The sequence below is a fragment of the Symphalangus syndactylus genome, chromosome 8, assembly GCF_028878055.3.
Source record: "Symphalangus syndactylus isolate Jambi chromosome 8, NHGRI_mSymSyn1-v2.1_pri, whole genome shotgun sequence".
NCBI classification, from domain to species: domain Eukaryota; kingdom Metazoa; phylum Chordata; class Mammalia; order Primates; family Hylobatidae; genus Symphalangus; species Symphalangus syndactylus.
The window spans coordinates 48,246,016-48,264,451 of NC_072430.2; the positions used below are offsets into that span (position 1 = coordinate 48,246,016).

Genomic DNA, 18,436 nt, shown 5'->3' on the forward strand with positions numbered 1-18,436 from the left:
GAAGAAATGAAGATCTCAATAAAGGCAATTATAAGAGCTAGTATTATTGAAACAACAGTTTGTAAGTTTACTTTGTAACATAATTTAAGAGACTACTTTAAAAAATGATTAGTCTGAAAGCTAAAATTATTATAACTTTGGATTGTAATGCCATATTTGTTTTCTACATAATTTAAAAGACTAACACACTTAAAATAATTATTAGTTTATATTTTGGGGCACAAAATGTATAAAGACATAATTATGTGACATCAATTATCAAAAGGGATGCAGATACAGCTGTAAAGGAGCAGAATTTTTGTATGTTTTTGAAGTTAAGCTATTACAAATTCCAATTAGAGTGTTTTAACTTTAGGATGTTAAATGTAATCCCCATGGTAACCACAAAGAAAATACAGTAGTCCCCCCTTATCTGTGGTTTCACTTTCTGTAGTTTCAGTTATCCACAATCGACCACAGTCTGGAAATATTAAATGGAAAATTCCAGAAATAAACAATTCGTAAGTTTTAAATTGCATGCCATTCTGAGTAATATGATGAAATCTCGTGCCATCCCGCTCCATCCTGCCTGGGACATGAATCATCTCTTTGTCCAGTGTGTCCACACCATATCTGCTACCTGCCCATCAGTCACTTGGTAGCCATCTCGGTTGTCTAACTGACTGCTGTGGTATCACAGCACCTGTGTTCAAGGAATCTTTATTTTACTTAATAATGGCCCCAAAATGCAAGAGTAGTGATGCTGGCAATTTGGAGAGGCCAAAGAAAAGGCAATTTGGAGAGAACAAAGCAGTAAACTGCTTCAAGTGAAAAGGTGAAAATTCTCAACAAGGAAGAAGAATCATATGCTTATATTGCCAAGATCTATAGTACGAATGAAACTTCTAGCCATGAAATTCTGAAGGAAAAAAAATGTCATAGTATATGCAGGGTTCAGTACTATCCCTGGTTTCCAGCATCTACTAGGGGTCTTGGAACATATCCTGTGTGGATAAAGGAAGGACTACTGTAGTTGTAGTATAGAAATAAAACGTACCAAAGAAAATGAGAAAGGAATTTAAATGTTTCACTATGGAAAATCAAGTAACACAAAATAAGATAGTACTGCAGAAAAATGAGGAACAATACAACTCTAAGGCATCTAGAAAACAAATAACAGAATGACAGAATTAAGTCCCTTCTCATCAGTAGTTATGTTAAATGTTAATTAAATGCCCCAATCAAAAGACAGTAATTGGCAGAATGGATAAACAAAAAACCTGATCCAACTATATGTTGTCTACAAAAGACTGACTTTAGATCTAAAGACACAAACAGATTGAAAGTAAAAGGACAGAAAAAGATACCTCATGCAAACAGTAACCAAAAAAGAGCAGGAATGGCTATACTAATATTAGACAAAATAGACTTTAAATCAAAAAAGGTTACAACTGGCCAGGCACGGTGGCTCATGCCTGTAATCCCAGCACTTTGGGAGGCCGAGGTGGGTGGATCACGAGGTCAGGAGATCGAGACCATCCTGGCCAACATGGTGAAACCCATCTCTACTAAAAATACAAAAATTAGCTGGGTGTGGTGGCGCATGCCTGTAATCCCAGCTACTTGGGAGGCTGAGGCTGGAGAATCGCTTTAACTCAGGAGGTGGGGGTCTCAGTGAGCTGAGACTGCGCCACTGCACTCCAGCCCGGTGCCAGGGCAACACTCCATCTCAAAAAAAAAAAAAAAAAAAGGTTACAAGAGACAAGGACATTATATATTAATAAAATGCTCAATATAGCAAGAAGATAGAACAGTTATATACATTTATGCACCTAACAACAGACCATGAAAATATACAACATGCACCTAACAACAGACCATGAAATATAACACTTTCAGAAGGTAACAAAAAATCTTAATGACCTGGGGTTAGGCAAAGATTTCTTAGCTGTGACACCAAACGCATGACCCACAAAAGGTAAAACTGATAAATTAGACTTCATTAAAATGAAAAACTTTTGCTCTGTGAAAGATCCTTTGTTTGGAGAGTTAAAAGATAAGGTGCAGACATGAGAAGATATTTGCACGTCACATAAGCAACAGAGGAACTTTATATATCCAGAATATGTAAAGAACTCTCAAAACTCAACAGTAAGAAAATGACCAACTAAATGACCCAACTAAAAAATAGGTAAAAGGTTTGAATAGACGCTTCACGAAAAAGTATATGCAGATGGAAAATAAGCATATGAAAAGATGTTCAACATCATTAGCCATTAGAGGAATGCAAACTAAAACCACAGTGTGAGACTACCACATACCTATTAGAATGACTAAAACAAAAAACAGTAATACTGTTAAGTGCTGGTGAGGATGTGGAGCAAGTGGAAACTCTCATATGTTGTTGGAAATGCAAAATAGTGTAGCCACTCTGGAAAATGATTTGGCAGTTTTGTATTAATTTCAACATATAGTTACCATATGACCCAGAAATCTCACTCCTAGTTATTTACCCTAGAGAAATAAGAACTTGGCCAGGTGCAGTGGCTCACGCCTGTAATCCCAGCACTTTGGGAGGCCGAGGTGGGTGGCCAGATCCCTGGGTCAGGAGGTTGAGACCATCCTGGCTAACACAGTGAAACCCCATCTCTACTAAAAATACAGAAACAAAATTAGCTGGGCGTGGTGGCGAGCACCTGTAGTCCCAGCTACTTGGGAGATTGATGCAGGAGAATGGCGTGAACCTGGGAGGCGGAGCTTGCAAGTGAGCCAAGATTGTGCCACTGCATTCCAGCCTGGGCAACAGAGCAAGACTAGAAAAAAAAAAAAAAAAAGAGAAATAAGAACTTGTGTTCACACAAAACCTGTACATGAGTGTTTATTGAAACTTTATTCATAATGGCCCAAAGCTGGAAATAATCCAATGGCCTTCAACAGGAAAATGGATAAACTATTGTATAAGCACACAGTGAAATACTATTTATCAATAAAAAGGAACGAACTATTGATACATGCAACAACATGGTTAAATATCAAAGGCATATACTGTGTGAAATCAAACATACAATATGATTCCATTTGTATGACATTCTGGGAAAGACAAAATTGCAATGATAGAGAACAGATCAGTGGTTATCAGGGACTAGAGATGGAGAAAGTTTGAATGCAAAGGGATAGTATGAGGGAGTTTTTGAGGGGTAATGGAACTGTTCTGTTTCCTGATTATGGTGGTGGTTACATGAATCAATTCATAAGTTAAAATTCATAGAACTGTATGCCAAATAAAGATCAATTTTACTGTATGTTAAATTGAAAAGTAAAAAAAAAAGTCACAGAAATGAATGTATACTCACAAACTGAAATAACTACTTTGAAGGAAATGAACATTCCATGAGAGCCTAAGAGAGAGGAGGGACACTGTTTTGTGACAAAGGAAAGCATCAAGAATGTTTTCCCTGAGGAAGTGAGGCTTGAGTTGGGTTCTAAAAAATGATTTAGAATTTACTTGGGCTAAAGGAAGGTTGATTCACACAGAAGGATTTGCATGTGCAAAGGCCCTGGAGTAGGAGGAAGATGGCTCATTCTCATCTAAAAAGGACTAGAGCACAGGGAGTGCCCTGGAGGGTGGGAGAAGTGCATGGGGAGTGAAAAAAATCTAAGCTGGAATAAGAGAGTCAGATTACGCCAGACTGCTTTAGGTGGGGCCTAGGTTAGGGTGAGTGGAGAGGTGTAGCTGTGGGCTGGCCTGATAACTTCACTGACAGTTGGAACATCTTGCAGAGACCTGGGCGATCCGACCCCCCAGGGCAATGCTGGACCTGGGATTGGATTCTCAGTAGTCCTAGCAGGAGGCGGCCTGCTCCCAAACCCAAAGATTGCAGACACCCTGCAGTGCCACATTTACGATAGACCCTAAAGTGCCCTCTCCTGAGGCCTCTGCCTTGTTCAGGAGAATACTGACAGCTCAGTAATATACACTAAGCTTTCTGAGGGGCTTGAGGACTTTGAGAGATAAGATAGTCTGGCTTTTACAGACTACCACAGGGCCCCAGTGATGTAGTTGTTTTCAGAAATACTTGTGTCAATAATCAGGTATTTTTCAGATGGGCAACAGATCCCCACCACCCTATCCTGAACCACTTTACTCTCCCCCAGACTCCAAGCCCAGGGCCTCTCCCCATTTCCAGGCCTCAGGGTCTGCCTTATCCAGGGCTGGGAGTGGAGGCTAGAGAGTGACACAGATGAAACTTCTAAGTTGTCATTTGACCATTTAATGGAAGTCTACACTGAATAATCCTTTGCCAAGTGAATAGCTCCGGAATTTGTTTTGTGGTGTAATAAGGGTTGCCAAATGGCTTAGTTTACATACAACAGCATGGCATATAGACGGTTTCAGCGAGACATGACTCTAGGCACTTTATGGGCCAAATGTAGGCAGTTATCATGATTCCTATTTCAGAGATGAAGAAACTGAGGCCTTGGTCAGTGACTTGAAAAGTCACATAGCTAGAAAATGGCCAAGATTTGGATCCAGGATTGCCTAACTTCAATGTCCTGGCTCACTGATTCTCAAACATTAGTATTTGGGTCGTAAGATGGAAATTTACCAAAAATGCATTCCAAACTTTAAACAAGGGGACTCCAGGTGTCTCTCTCTCTCTCAACCTGAAGAATTTGGGGGGATTTTGCAAATGACCTGAAGCCTGAGAGGAAGTGCAACACTGCAGGGCTCTCAGGAGGGGGGTACCCTGCTGACGCCTGTGACTAGGCCTAACCGTCTGGGGTTCTGCGGCCCAGTGCTCCACACTGTCATCTGCCTCGAGGTGCGCCTGGGGTCCAGACTGGCCGATGAATATGTACACCCGCAGCGCCTCCTTCACTCCGAAGACTTTCACTTTCCCCCTTGCACAAAACCGAACATCCCACCCCACCACCACCTCCAAGCTAAAATACCTGGGCCGCCCCTCCCCACGAAGGGACGCGCTCCAGGCGAATGGGGAGGGCCCGGAAGTCGGGTCCGTGACAGAGAAGCCGGCCCACCGCCTCCCGGTCGGAAGCGGCAGTGCAGGTGAGGCGGCGGCCAGCCTGGGGACCGCGCGGGTAAGGAGCGGGAGGGCGGACTGCACCGCGAGGTTGGCGGGGGACGGCCATGCACGCCTCGCCTCGGCTTTCCCGCACCGTAGGGGCTGGCAGCCCTCCCGCCACCCCTGGGCACCTGTCGACCACGTCTGGGCGAGGGCGGGTCGGCTCCCGCCCTCGGGCCCTCACCCTACCCCGGCCAGCCGCGGCGGGGACGCCGGGTCAGCGAAGGGTTAAGGGACTCGCTCCCTCCTCTCGGCTCCCTCACCCTTGGAAAGTCCCCGAAATGACGTTTCAACCTGACAATTTAAAAAAGAGTTTAATTATAGAGACAGGCTCTGGGAGCTGGAACAAACCCTCGGTCGGCGGGGCTGGTAAACAACTCGGGAGCGAGCGGGCTAGGCCAGCCGCAGCCTTGCGGAGCCCGCGCCCCCGGGGAGAGGGGGAGGGGAGGGCCTCTGGGAGTTGGAAAAGCCGAGGAAATTCGAGGAATCAGCTTTCTTTGGAAAAACCCACTTTGTAGCCATTGTGGGGCGCCTGATGGTGCTCCTGGCCGGTCCCGCAGCCTTGGAGGGAAAGCGGCGCTGCCCGAAGCAGGGGCACACCCGGTGCCCCGCGGGGACAGGCCCTGGGCCGGGAAGGGGGCCCCGCCCGCTCCCTGTCCCCTTCCCCTTTGCTTTTTTCCAGCCCCTCCTCCGGTCCCCCCAGCTGAGCTTCGCGAACCCTCGGGAGTTAAAGACCAGCCGGCCCCTTTTTTGGGGGGGTGGGAGGGTGGGGGAGCGGGAATGGGTGGAGGCTGGGGGAATAAAAAACCGAAATAGCTTCACATCAGAACTCAGACTAACCTTGTGGTTTCAACGCGCACCCTGCTCTGTTCTGAAATCTGGAACTCATTACCTCATCACCAAGAAACTGCACGAAATCTTCCCCGCCCCCCCCGCCCCAACACCCACTTGGGAAAGGAACGAGCAAACATCCCTCTAAGAAAGAAACCTACACTTGAATGATTTAAATTAAGGTGGATGGAAGTTATTTCCCCTTCTGGCGCTTGCCAGATTTCAAGAAAAGCTGAAAAATGGGAGCGGGGGGAGGCAAGCAACAGACGGCTGGAGGGCAGCAGCAGAACAAGCGAGGGGCAGCAGCCGGGTTAAAGTGGGGGCCATCCATTTCGGGCAGAGGAGACAAATGAAAGCCGACCCCACTGGGATCACGTAGGTTCGTGGCTGCAGCAAAAGTTGTGTTTCGCAAAGTTGAAAAACAGCCGGTTTCTCAAACAGTTGTGATTTGGAAGGTTTCGCTGGGTTTGCCCAGATGTTTACGAATAAATAAGAAATGCAGTTTAAAAAAAGTGTGTTGGGGGTGGTGAGAATGTGACTCGAGCGCTCTCTTCGGCCCGCCCCGTTCTTTCCAAAGAAACGTGCTCATAATGGGGTGACCTAATTACATCGCAATGGAACTCAATCTTAGCCACTCCGCAGCACCAGGTTTCATAACAGACTCGGCGGCCTCGAGTGCTGGGAAGAAACGTGCGAGGGCCGAGGGGGCGGCGGAGCCCGCGTGGAAATCGGAAAGAAGCGCAGCCCTGCGACTTCCGCCTGGGTCATCACGCCAGTACTCGGGCCAAGGCGCAGGGGGCGGGTGGGGGACACATTAACTTTTTATTTGGGTGGGTGGCATCCAAACCTAACAGTATATATTTTATCATTTTCAAGGGAGTCATGCTCCACTGCGGGCCCGTCGGTTTCGTGGCTCCCATGCCCCCCTCTCCACCTCCCGCCAAAACGGCGCAGCGTGACAAGCCATATGTTCCACTCCCGTGGGGGCGACAGAGAAGCAACAATAAGTTAAAAGTGCCGCCTCCGTCCACCTCTTTACCTTCATTCTTACCAAAATAACCTTTTTTCATTGTTCTAGAGTCTTGAGGTGTGTGTGGGGAGGATGGAGGAGGGAGGGTTGTGGCGCCGCCCAGAATTCGGAGCGCGCGTGGAAAGTAGTGAGTTGCTCGGTGGGCTTTTTCTGGGAGGAAGGGGCATTCAGGAAGGATTAGGGTTTTCTTGACTAAAAAGTTTAAAGATTGGATGCGTGAAAAGAAACGCCACGCCTAGGCCTGGTAAAACAAACAATCGGCCCGAGTTTTGGTCTTTTTTTGCGACTACCCCCACCCGCCCACACCCGGAGAGCGCCGGCTGCAAAGCGAGCGCGAGTGTCGACGCGTGCGGCGCACTAAATTGTGCCGCGCTCGCCCCCGCCAGGCCATGTCCTCCTGGGGAAAAAGTTTCCCTAGTCCCCCCAGCACCGCGCCCCACCCTACGCCCCGCTGGAAAAAAAACAGCAACATAAAATCCTAGACTTGAACATTCTGTGCGTCCCAAATTTCTAATGTCCTCGGCCTGCCCGGTTTGCGGAAGGGAGCCAAGTGTCGAAGAGAAGTCGGGAAAAAGTAAGTTGTGCAGACACTTGGGGAAGTTTCAAGGAGACCGCCAACTCAAGATGGAAACCGCGGCCCGGGCGCTAAGGACGGGCTTCAGTTCCCGCTGGCAAAAAGAGAAAGTCGAGCCCGCCTTCCTGCCCAACAAAAAACAACAACACGACAACAAGAACCCCGGAGGGAGTGGAATGAGTGACGTCACAGCCGCGCTCTGAGGCTGACAAAGGAGGGGGCGCGCCCCTCCCGCTCTGCGCCCGCGCGGCCCCGGAGAGGGGGCGCCTCAAGCGCTGGGTAGGGAAGTCAGCCGACTCGAAACTTTTCCTCTTTAAGAAAAAAAAAGTTGTGCGCGGCTCGGAGTGGGTTTTTTTTTTTTTTTTTTTCCGCCTTCTTTTCTCGTCTCCCCTCCCCCTTCTTCCTTTTGAAAGTTTCTTCTCCTCCCCCTGCCCCCCCTCCCCGCCTGACCGCATGGCTGATTCAACTTCAGTGTCAATCAACTTCTTTTTCCTCCTCTTCCTCATTTAAATAAGTTTAAAGCTCCTCCTCCCCCCGGCCCACCAAATCTGAAACTTTATAAATTGGGCTTTGCGCGCCCCAGCCCGGAGTCAGAAAGGCGAGGGGCGCCGGGAACTGGCGTGTGGGACTCCAGACAGGAGAGGCTGCGCCTTCCCCGCACCGGGACCTTCGCGACACACCAGATCCTCGCCCCTGTCCCGCGCGAGAGCCCAGGATGACCACCACCCTCGTGTCTGCCACCATCTTCGACTTGAGCGAAGTTTTATGCAAGGTAAACGGGGGCGGAGCATTTGCTTTTCAAAAAGTCTTTTTCTTTTGCCTTAAAAAAGAACCCCCAAAAGTTTGGGTCTTGGAAGGCAATGGGGAAAGTGGTGCAGCGAGTTGATTCTTTTCTCCTCCCGCATTTCTCCCAAGTTTGAAGGAATTTGGCCCCGTCCTTCCCACCCTTTGAGTTTCAACAGTTCCTGGCGGGGATTACATGTGAATCTGGAGGCCAGGGTTTTGAGGGGCGAAGTTTGCCTGGCAGGGCAGCCCGGGGGCCTCGGGGGGAGGGCTGGGATTGGGACAAGTTTTGGGCGATTCTGTTTTACGTAACGTGCTGCTGGATCCCAGGTTCGCTGGTGTGATCGGGTTCCCAGTCTGCGCCCTAGGTCTGTCCAGCAGCATTACCCACCCGTGGGGTTGGGAGTGGGAGGTCCCTCGGGGAAGTGAGTCTCGGGACGATGTTTTCCTCCACTCTTTGGGGGGAGCTGGGGATATGCGAAGAAGAAAGGCCAAGTTGTGATTCAAAAGATGTTGCAGAACAAGTTTGCAGTGGGGCTTGACTCCACCCTAGCTCGGTTGGGCTTCTTCCCGCGATAGCCGATCGTGCAGCAGACTTTGGGGTGAAAGAGGCATTCAGGTTGACCCGCTTACCTGTGTTGCCGAGGCATTGCGGCTCATCGATTGCGGGCGGGGTGGGGGTGGGGGGGGGGTGGCGACAAAATGCTGGCTTGAACTCAAGAGTCCCGCGAGTAAGGATTTAATGGGGGCCTCCTTAAAGCTTGTTGCTTATCAGCCAGTGTTGGAAAAGCAAGTTTTAAACTCGGAATGTTCCAGGACTGCAGTTTAAATGTGCATAGCAAAAGTCTATGGATGTTGTTAAATTTCTTTCCAACCTCCCCCTCCCAATTTGAAAGGGTGAAGCTGCTGGGCTACTTTTTAATTGCTGAAGTGTTTTGCCTTCTCTTAACACGTCGGGTCATGTTGCTCTGTTTTCCCAGCTTGCTGCTCCTGTTGGTACAGCTGCCAACGCCCCAGGGCTGCAGGGTTGGGGTGCAGGGACGCCGAGGAGCTGAAGAGCAGCATTTAAAAAGTTTGAATTTTTCAGCTTCCTTCCCTCCCTGCACATTCCCAAACTCCACTTGCCAGCCCGGCTGCCAGCGCTCCCCAACATTTCTTCCTTCTTTTCTCGACTCTCCCGCTCTTTGATCTATTTCTTTCTTTGGCCCCCCTCCCCCCTGAGGACTTTTTAAATGAACCTCATTGTTGGGAACCAGCTCTCGACTGGGTTCCTGTAATCCTCTCGGTGGGGTGGTTGCAGTTACAGATTCCCGGTCCCCCCCTGCTGATCCTAAGGGACCAACATTAGAATTTGCACAATGACACCCACATGGGCTGGGAACTAACTCGTAGGTCCCTGACCTGCACCCTTTCCAAATCTTGGGTACAATTTGGGCAGGTGACCAGGGTCCTATTGGAACAGAAACCTGCCATTGGTGGCTCTGCCCCCATCCCCACCACCCGCAATCCGCTATTGACTAGGAGGTGGGTAGGGGGGTTGGTGCTTTCCTTTTCCTTTCCATCTGCAGCTTTGCGTTAAAGATTAAACACTGGAGCTCTTATCCAAGCTTGCTCTTGCAGCCAAAAGACTAATTGCAAAGGCATCTTCTCAGTGAAGGGGGCGGGGTGGGCTGGGGGTGAGTGGAAATGGTGAGAGAGATTATTGTAGAAAATATCTCTTCCGGGAACTTAGGGCAAAGAGTTTTATTTTCAGGAATCACATTCCTGTCTCCCCCAACCTCAGACCAGGCCCCCAAACTCCTCCCCGCAAGAAAAAGCAAAGGCAGTCCGAAAACCTGTTGCCAAAGGAAGGGAACACTTCTGAAGGAGGAAGTTGAGAGTCTTAGGCCAGGTCTTGAAGGAGGGGGTATCAATTAAGCAGAGACTGATTGGAAGGGGACCTAACCTAGCCTACGATAGACTCCTTTCTGAGGTTTACCTGTTTTTGTTGCGGGCGATGGCGGGGGCGGGGTGCGGTAACCTAGAGAGGTCTGGGTTGTGTGAGATATTTTGAGTTGAAGAATCTATTTGACTAGTAAACAAGCTGAACTTTACAGATTAAAGTGATAGCTTTGGGGACAGAGGATATGGGGGTTGCATTGCAGGAGTCAGCACGGAGCAGGGTGCTTGTCACACAGTTTGGATCTTGTGGTTTCTTACGCATGGGGCCAAAATAAACCCAGGTGAATGACCTATGGGAGGGAGAGAAGGAAGGGAGCTTGCTAGAGCAGAGGTAGAGATGAGTTCTTTGAGAAAGAGCGGGCGTTTGTGATTGTGTAGGGGGCTGCCCATAGTGGACATCCTGGTGGATGTCCTCCGTCCTTATCATCCTTTCTCTTCTCTCTCCAGGGTAACAAGATGCTCAACTATAGTGCTCCTAGTGCAGGGGGTTGCCTGCTGGACAGAAAGGCAGTGGGCACCCCTGCTGGTGGGGGCTTCCCTCGGAGGCACTCAGTCACCCTGCCCAGCTCCAAGTTCCACCAGAACCAGCTCCTCAGCAGCCTCAAGGGTGAGCCAGCCCCTGCTCTGAGCTCGCGAGACAGCCGCTTCCGAGACCGCTCCTTCTCGGAAGGGGGCGAGCGGCTGCTGCCCACCCAGAAGCAGCCCGGGGGCGGCCAGGTCAACTCCAGCCGCTACAAGACGGAGCTGTGCCGCCCCTTTGAGGAAAACGGTGCCTGTAAGTACGGGGACAAGTGCCAGTTCGCACACGGCATCCACGAGCTCCGCAGCCTGACCCGCCACCCCAAGTACAAGACGGAGCTGTGCCGCACCTTCCACACCATCGGCTTTTGCCCTTACGGGCCCCGCTGCCACTTCATCCACAACGCCGAAGAGCGCCGTGCCCTGGCCGGGGCCCGGGACCTCTCCGCTGACCGTCCCCGCCTCCAGCATAGCTTTAGCTTTGCTGGGTTTCCCAGTGCCGCTGCCACCGCCGCTGCCACCGGGCTGCTGGACAGCCCCACGTCCATCACCCCACCCCCTATTCTGAGCGCCGATGACCTCCTGGGCTCACCTACCCTGCCCGATGGCACCAATAACCCTTTTGCCTTCTCTAGCCAGGAGCTGGCAAGCCTCTTTGCCCCTAGCATGGGGCTGCCCGGGGGTGGCTCCCCGACCACCTTCCTCTTCCGGCCCATGTCCGAGTCCCCTCACATGTTTGACTCTCCCCCCAGCCCTCAGGATTCTCTCTCGGACCAGGAGGGCTACCTGAGCAGCTCCAGCAGCAGCCACAGTGGCTCAGACTCCCCGACCTTGGACAACTCAAGACGCCTGCCCATCTTCAGCAGACTTTCCATCTCAGATGACTAAGCCAGGGTAGGGAGGGACCTCCTGCCTACTCCAGCCCCTACCCTGCACCCACATCCCATACCCTCTTCTCCCTACCCATCCAATTCCCCACAGGCCCTACATTAACAAGGTTAAGCTCAACCCCTTTCCCCCAGCACCTCAGAATGTGCCCTCCCTCTCCCCCTCATAACCCCACCTAACGTAAGGACAAGTCAATTTGTCAGTAGCTTCTTCTGGCTTGAAACCCCCTCCCTGGATTTTATAGCCCACTTACCATGCATAACAGACAAGTCCCATATTTCGTCAGTAGATGCCTTTTTTTTTTTCCGGCTTAAGCCTTAAGTGCCAAATCACAAGAGAAAAAGCAGTAACAGTTTACAGAAGCAACTTAGTGCCTTGTAATCTAACTTTGTCACTGTGACTACATTACCTCTTCAGCGCCAGAGGGCACCCGTGGGCCTCCCGGAGCCTCTGCCCATGGGGGGGTGGAGACCCGGAACCAGCAGCCCCCTCCACTGGCGACACAACTGCACCTTCCCTCATTTCAGTCTCCCTCACACTTATTCCTCCTCCCCTCTTCCCGGCGGCACCTCTCCACGTGTACCCCCCTGCCCCTTGGAAGAGTTGTTGCCAGACCAGGGTTTTGGGGGAAACCTGTCTTGACATTCAAAACCTTTTTCTTCCCGATCTGAACCCCTGTTGACTAATCTTGCCTGGGTTTGTGTAGGTCTGCAGGAAGGAAGGCTGAAAAAGCGGACGAAGATTTTGACTTAAGTGGGACTTTGTGATTTAATTTTTTCTTTTTTTTTTTTAAGTGGGGAGGAAGGGGAAGCTAGATGGACTAGGAGAGACTTGATTTTGGTGCTAAAGTTCCCCAGTTCATATGTGACATCTTTTTAAAAAAAATAACAACAAAAAAAAAAATGAGAGAAAAGCTAAAAAAAAAAAAAAAATGTAAGGGGTGAGCAGTTAATGGTATTCATTCCACATACAATATCTGTGTAAAACGATTTCCTGTAGAAGTAGCTTTAATGGTTTTTGCTCTAGAATACCGTAGGTCTATCCTTAGAGCACTCACGCCATGCTTTCTTCCCTGGGTTTTAAACTTCATATAACTTTCAGAAATTGGAGAGCAAAAATTTTGCTTGTCACTGCACATCAATATAAAAAAGCTTATTTAACTTATCAAAACGTATTTATTGCCAAACTATGCTTTTTTTTGTTAATTTTGTTCATATTTATCGGGATGACAAATCCATAGAATATATTCTTTTATGTTAAATTATGATCTTCATATTAATCTTAAAATTTTGTGACGTGTCTTTTTCCTTTTTTTCCACAGTTTTAATATATTATTCTTCAACGACATTTTTTGTAACTTTACACTTTTTTGGTTATTTTATTTTAAAAAAATGAAAAATTAATTTAAAAAAATGCAAAAAACTGTTGGATTATTTATTTTAGAAATTCCCCCCTTTGTGTTGGACTGCAAATTGAGTTTCTTTCTCTTTAGGCCTTTCACAACTAGGACTGAGAATGTATGTAAAAGTTCTGTGACAGTACAGAAGGAAAACAACTTTTTATGTATAGCTTCTAAAAGGGAAAAAAAAAAAAAGAGAAACCCTTTGACTTCCACGTGCCCATCTCAAGACATTCCACTCACAGATTTGAGGTTCTGGATTCCAGGTCTGGAGTTTTCCAATGTTAATGTAAACAGAACTGGCACACACACATTAAGATGAATGTAATTATTATTCCTCTTGCTGGTCACTACCGTCGCTTTCTATTTCTCTTTCTTTGTGTGAATTTATTTAAAAGAAAAAAAAACTTTTTGTAACGACTATTTGCAGTTTAAAAATCAATAAACCCCGTTTTTTCAAGAAACATTGATGGTGGAGCTGGTTTTACTTGGTTTTGGTTTGACTTTACCAGTAAGGTTCTCCCCTTGTATACCTTGCAAGTCCTGGGGAGGGGGAGGCGGAGAGAGAGGGCTGTGGCTGTGGTTGGCGGCATCTCTCATCCCTATAGCTAAGCCTATAGCTCCCTTCCTTGATGCTGGCAGTTTGCTGAGCTTAGAGGGGACGGGGTGGAGGTTTTCTGTAAAGGAGCCTGTACTTCCTGCTGTATTACTTCTGAAAAGACTGCAGTGTGTTAGTTGTTGGCTGAATAGCAATGGGCCCAGCCTTGCCGACACTTGTGTGGCCTCTGCGGTTCTTTTGGGGAGCCAATGCTCAGGGCCTTCCAGTCCGCCCTGTCCAGCCTGTGCTCTTCATTCCTTTGGATAGTGTTTGGGGTGCCAAAATGATAAAGGAGGACCTAGCACATGGCACACTTGCAGGCTTGGATGTGAGTGAGTTCTTTTATTGGGGTGCCTTGGGCTCATTTTGCCCACAAGAAATTTACCTCAGTCCTAGCCGCTCAACACCTACCCGTGTGGGGAGGGTATAAGGAAGCACTGCCTGCTTGGAGAGGAACGTCCAGTGGGGTGAGGGGCTCAGTCACAAGGAACTGGGGACTGGGACTGGATTTGACATAGCCTTTTGGGTTTGGAGGGCTGTTAAGGGGAAGTGAGTGTTAACACTGGCCAACACAACACAGCAAGTCACCAAGGGTTCCCACCACCTTAGTTACAATCTCAGATGCTGTGCAAAATTAGGTGTGTTGTCATCTTGGGAAAGGTGGGGTCTCCTTGGCTAGATGCACCCCCACCAAGGCTAGATGACCACTTAGAAGCGGCATTTCACCTGCCGGAGGAGTTGGAACTTTCTAAAAATCTTGAGCGTGAGCCTTGGGAGGATTTATTTGGGGAGAGGCAGAGATTGCTATTTGAAGCTCACTTGCCTTTGGTTGCTTTGCACCCAGGAAGTTTTGGGAGTTCAGCTGAGTCACCATGATTCCACCAGGCCTCTTCCGAAGGTCTGCAGCAGACACTGGGCAGGCCAGGGATGTCCCTGAGACTACCTCTACTCTCAACTCATTTCCCTGGTCATCAGATGTCTACTGGGAGTCAGGGAGTGAGGTAGAAAAATAGGGACTATTACCTGTTCCAGGGCAGGGGCTGGTGGTTTAGGAAGGGGAAAAGCAGCCCTTCTTATGACTGGAGTAAACCTAGGTCTCTTGTCCCTTAAGGAGGAAATGAACTTTGTGTGTGTGAGGAGGTGGTGGTGGTGGTGGTTGGTGGTGGCATGTGATCTTCCTTTCAGAGTAAAAGCAAAGAAGACATTTAATCATTCACCTTGAGCTCATTCCCTGCAGGCATACCTGAGCATGTGGCAGACACCTTTCTAACTTCCCCTCTCTTGGTGACCCTGGTTAGGTTCCTAGAGGCCCAGGCATACCTCCTGGCCAGCCCTGAATTTCCTCTAGGGGAGTCAGTCCTTTGACTTTGTCTAACCAAGATAGAGACATTGACTACTGGAGGCCCTGGAGGGTGGGGGTCATGTGGGGAAGCTCCATGTCCCCAGGCCTTAACCCTTTACCTCTACCTAAGTGTCTCCCTGGGGAACTCACTCAGGCTGGGATTTAGGTCACCCAGGCCCATGTGTGGTGGCCACAAGAGCCTGGTTGTGTCCCATCGAGTCCTTAAAGTTACAGGAGATGGCCCTTGGGAAAGGGAACAGCAGAATCTTTCAGGCCCATTATTTCTCCAGGATATTAGAAGAAGGGGCCTCAGCAGCAGCCCTGTGCTGTAGTCTGGCAGGGAGGCCAGGGAAGTGTGAGCCCAGAGCTGGCAAGAAACCCCTATCTCTGAGCTCCTCTGCAGCTGGGAAGGATAGGAACTATGCTGAGGGAGTTGAAGGGAAGGCTTTCACGAGGGAAGTGGGTCAGGAAAGGCCAGGCCAATCCTGGGGCACAAAGCCTTCTCCACCCCTCACCCTGGAGGCCAGGGTGTCTTGAAGGCTGGGTTTAGGGGCCTGCACCAGGTCTGCCGTGGATGGGCGGGGCCTATGTGGCTACTGGCCCTGCAACCCACTCTCTGGCTGTTGGATGAAGATCTTCCCTTGGAGCAGCTCAAAGAAATGAGCTATTTTGGCCACTGAGCAATGCCTTTCCTGGCCTGGAGGCCTCATTCTCAGGAGGAAGTCTAGGGGCCTGCTATGGTTCAGTGACATGAAAGGAGGGCTTTGAGGGCCAACTGAGATTGTGGGTTAGTCTGAAGATGGGTTTTACAGTCAACTGGATCACAAAGCACTGGTTACTGAAGAGGCTGAGTGGGTCATGGCAGGGGAAGGATCCAGGGCATGAAGGAAGAAGGGGTGTTGAATGGAGCCCTTGGACCAGGGTTCAAATCCCAGCTCCCCTTCTATCAGCTTGTGCTTTGGATAAATGACTCAACCTTGGATTTTTCAGCTGTATCTCAAAGGGTTACTATGAGATCAAGCGAGCCATTAGTCATGACAGCTCTTTGTAAGTGCCAGGTAGTCCTCTAAGAACTTCCTGTGTGTTAACTCATTGAATGATCATAATGACCCCACAGAGGAAGCTCTATACTATTCTCTTTGTACAGATGGAGAAATTGGGGTGCAGAGAAATACTAATTTGTCATACAGGGAGACAGTGTCAGGATTTGAACCCAGGCAGGCAAGCTCCATCACTATGCTAGAGTGTTGTAGGCTGGGACACCGAAGCAGTCCCTGGCACACAGTAACTGCAAATCAATCAGTGTTAGTTGCCCTCTCCCTTGGCCTTTTGTGGAGATTCTGCATGAACACAGGAGGCAACCAGTTGGATTAGATGATTCTGCACACACCCCCTCCGTTGAGTGCCATGACCTCACCTCCCATGAGGCCCTGCATTGGCACATTTGGAGGATGGAGTCTGGGAGGAGGGGGTAGGCCATCCCCTTGGACTTTCCCCTTCTCTGCCTGCCACGAGGTGGCTTCTGTTAATGATCAACAGACCAAAGGGTGCCCTAGGGCTGCCTCAGGGAGTTGGCCCCATGCCCTTCTTCCCCCAGGGTCTTCCACCCCTGTGTGTAGCCAACCATTTAATCATGTCTGGCTGGACTGACTGGAGGCTACCTGAGTTCAGAGGGGGAGGAGATGGGGAGGTTAGCCAGGCCCCTGGTCACCCCCTTGCTGCCTTGCAGGTGGCCCTTCTAAGGCCTGCCGCTTGCCTGCTGGGCAGCAGGCAGAGATTCTGAAGGTTGGAAAGCAAGGCAAAATCTCAGGCTTTTCTTGAATAAGGTCAGCACTGGGGGTCTCACCTCTTGATAGGTAAGGCTTGTGTTGAGAAACCTGGCCTACAATGCTTTCTGTGGGGGTCCCAGATGGTTACAGCGGAGTTACCGTCATAGAAAACTAGATTCTGAGGAGCCAGGGCAGGGGCTGCCCATGAGAGCCAGCTGCTGGTCAGTGGACAAGGATGCCTCCTCCACATTGAGGCTGTTTGCAGTTGTTTTGAAATGTTGGCAAAGCCCAGGTCTCAAAGTACAGGGCTGTGAGTGATGACTGTACCTGTGCTATCAGCTTGGGTTGCAATGAAAATAAATATGGGCAATGGCCAAAACTAAGGCAATTTTTTCAGCACCTGGAGCCAGGCAGGTAGCTTCCCCCTGACTCCAAATGTACCTCAGGGAGAAGGAGCTCATGACCACACAAGTCAGCATGCATTTCTGCCAATCTCAGTATTCCAGAGCTATGGGAGGCTCTATTGTCCATGGTAAGGAGCTGGTTTTGGAGTTACAGAGACCTGGATTCAAGTCCCTGTTTGGCCTCAAGGTCACTCTGTGACTTTAAGCTAAACACTTAGTAAGAAGTTCAGATCCCAGTTTCCTCATTTGTAAAATAGGATGATGGTGATAATGATGATGATAATGACACCTAGGTCAATGGATAAACAAACTGTGGCATTGTCACACCGTGGAATACTACGCAGCTATATAAAAGAACAAATAACTGGTACACAACAATGTGGATGAATTGCAAAAACAAAGTTGAATGAAAGAAACCAGCCACAACAGAGCACATATTGCATGAGCCCATTTGTATGAAGTTCATAAACAGGCAAAAGTGATCTATGATGATTGATATTTGATTGGAGGATAGAGAATACATGTAAAAGTTCATTGACCTGTGTACTGAAGATTTGAGCACTTCACTGTAAGCTATACTTCAAAAAGACAAACCTATACAGTTGTCGTGAGTGTTAAATAATACATGTAAGGAAAAGAAAAAGAAATTCAGTACCTGGCCCATTACAGGCACTTAATAAATTGTGGCTGGTCTTTGTAATAGCAACAACTGGATGATGCAGGTACTATTCTAGTTCCCTTTTATAAAAGGAGGAAATGGTCTCAGTGCAGGTGAGTAACTTGCCCAGGGGATGTGGGGCTTGAATCCCACCTCAATGGCTCTCAAGCTTGCACAGTTTCCTACTACCTAATACTGTCCCTCAGTGAACAGTTGCTGTTTCTGTAGGAAAGCTAAATTTGCAGTAATCCAGGCACAACCAAGTTGACTAATTAGTAAGTGTAATCATCTACGTTAGAAAAGTTTTTCTTTTTGCAGATTTAAAATAAGCCTCCTTGCTAGTCAGTACCTCCCACGCCCTGTGGGAGGTAAAGGGAGGCCGAGTTGGGGGCTAGCTGGGCTCTGAGCGGCCGGAGAGTGGAGAGCCTTGACTGTCTGGTGGGCCAGCATCCAGAGGCCACTGTCCTGGGAGTCACCCCTGTGGGCTGCTTGCCTGCCTGTCCTGGCCTATCCCTCCCCTGGGCTGATAAGGGCTTAGAGGGGCCTTGGGGAAGGCCTGCCTGGCCCAGCCCCTCTTTACTGGCCCTCGAGCTCAAGGGTACATGGAAGCCTTATATGGCTGTCACAGCACCACTTC

The 18,436-nt window shown here is 49.1% G+C and overlaps 1 protein-coding gene across 1 annotated transcript; it reads left to right on the forward strand.

Annotated features, from left to right (window-relative positions):
• The first annotated feature begins 8,087 nt into the window (after positions 1 to 8,087).
• Positions 8,088 to 13,492, forward strand: ZFP36L1 (ZFP36 ring finger protein like 1). The gene is made up of 2 exons (XM_063644403.1): positions 8,088 to 8,270; positions 10,670 to 13,492. Exons 1-2 carry the CDS (start codon positions 8,214 to 8,216, stop codon positions 11,627 to 11,629), a joined length of 1,017 nt encoding a protein of 338 aa, XP_063500473.1. The 5' UTR covers positions 8,088 to 8,213; the 3' UTR covers positions 11,630 to 13,492.
• The last annotated feature ends 4,944 nt before the right edge of the window (positions 13,493 to 18,436 follow it).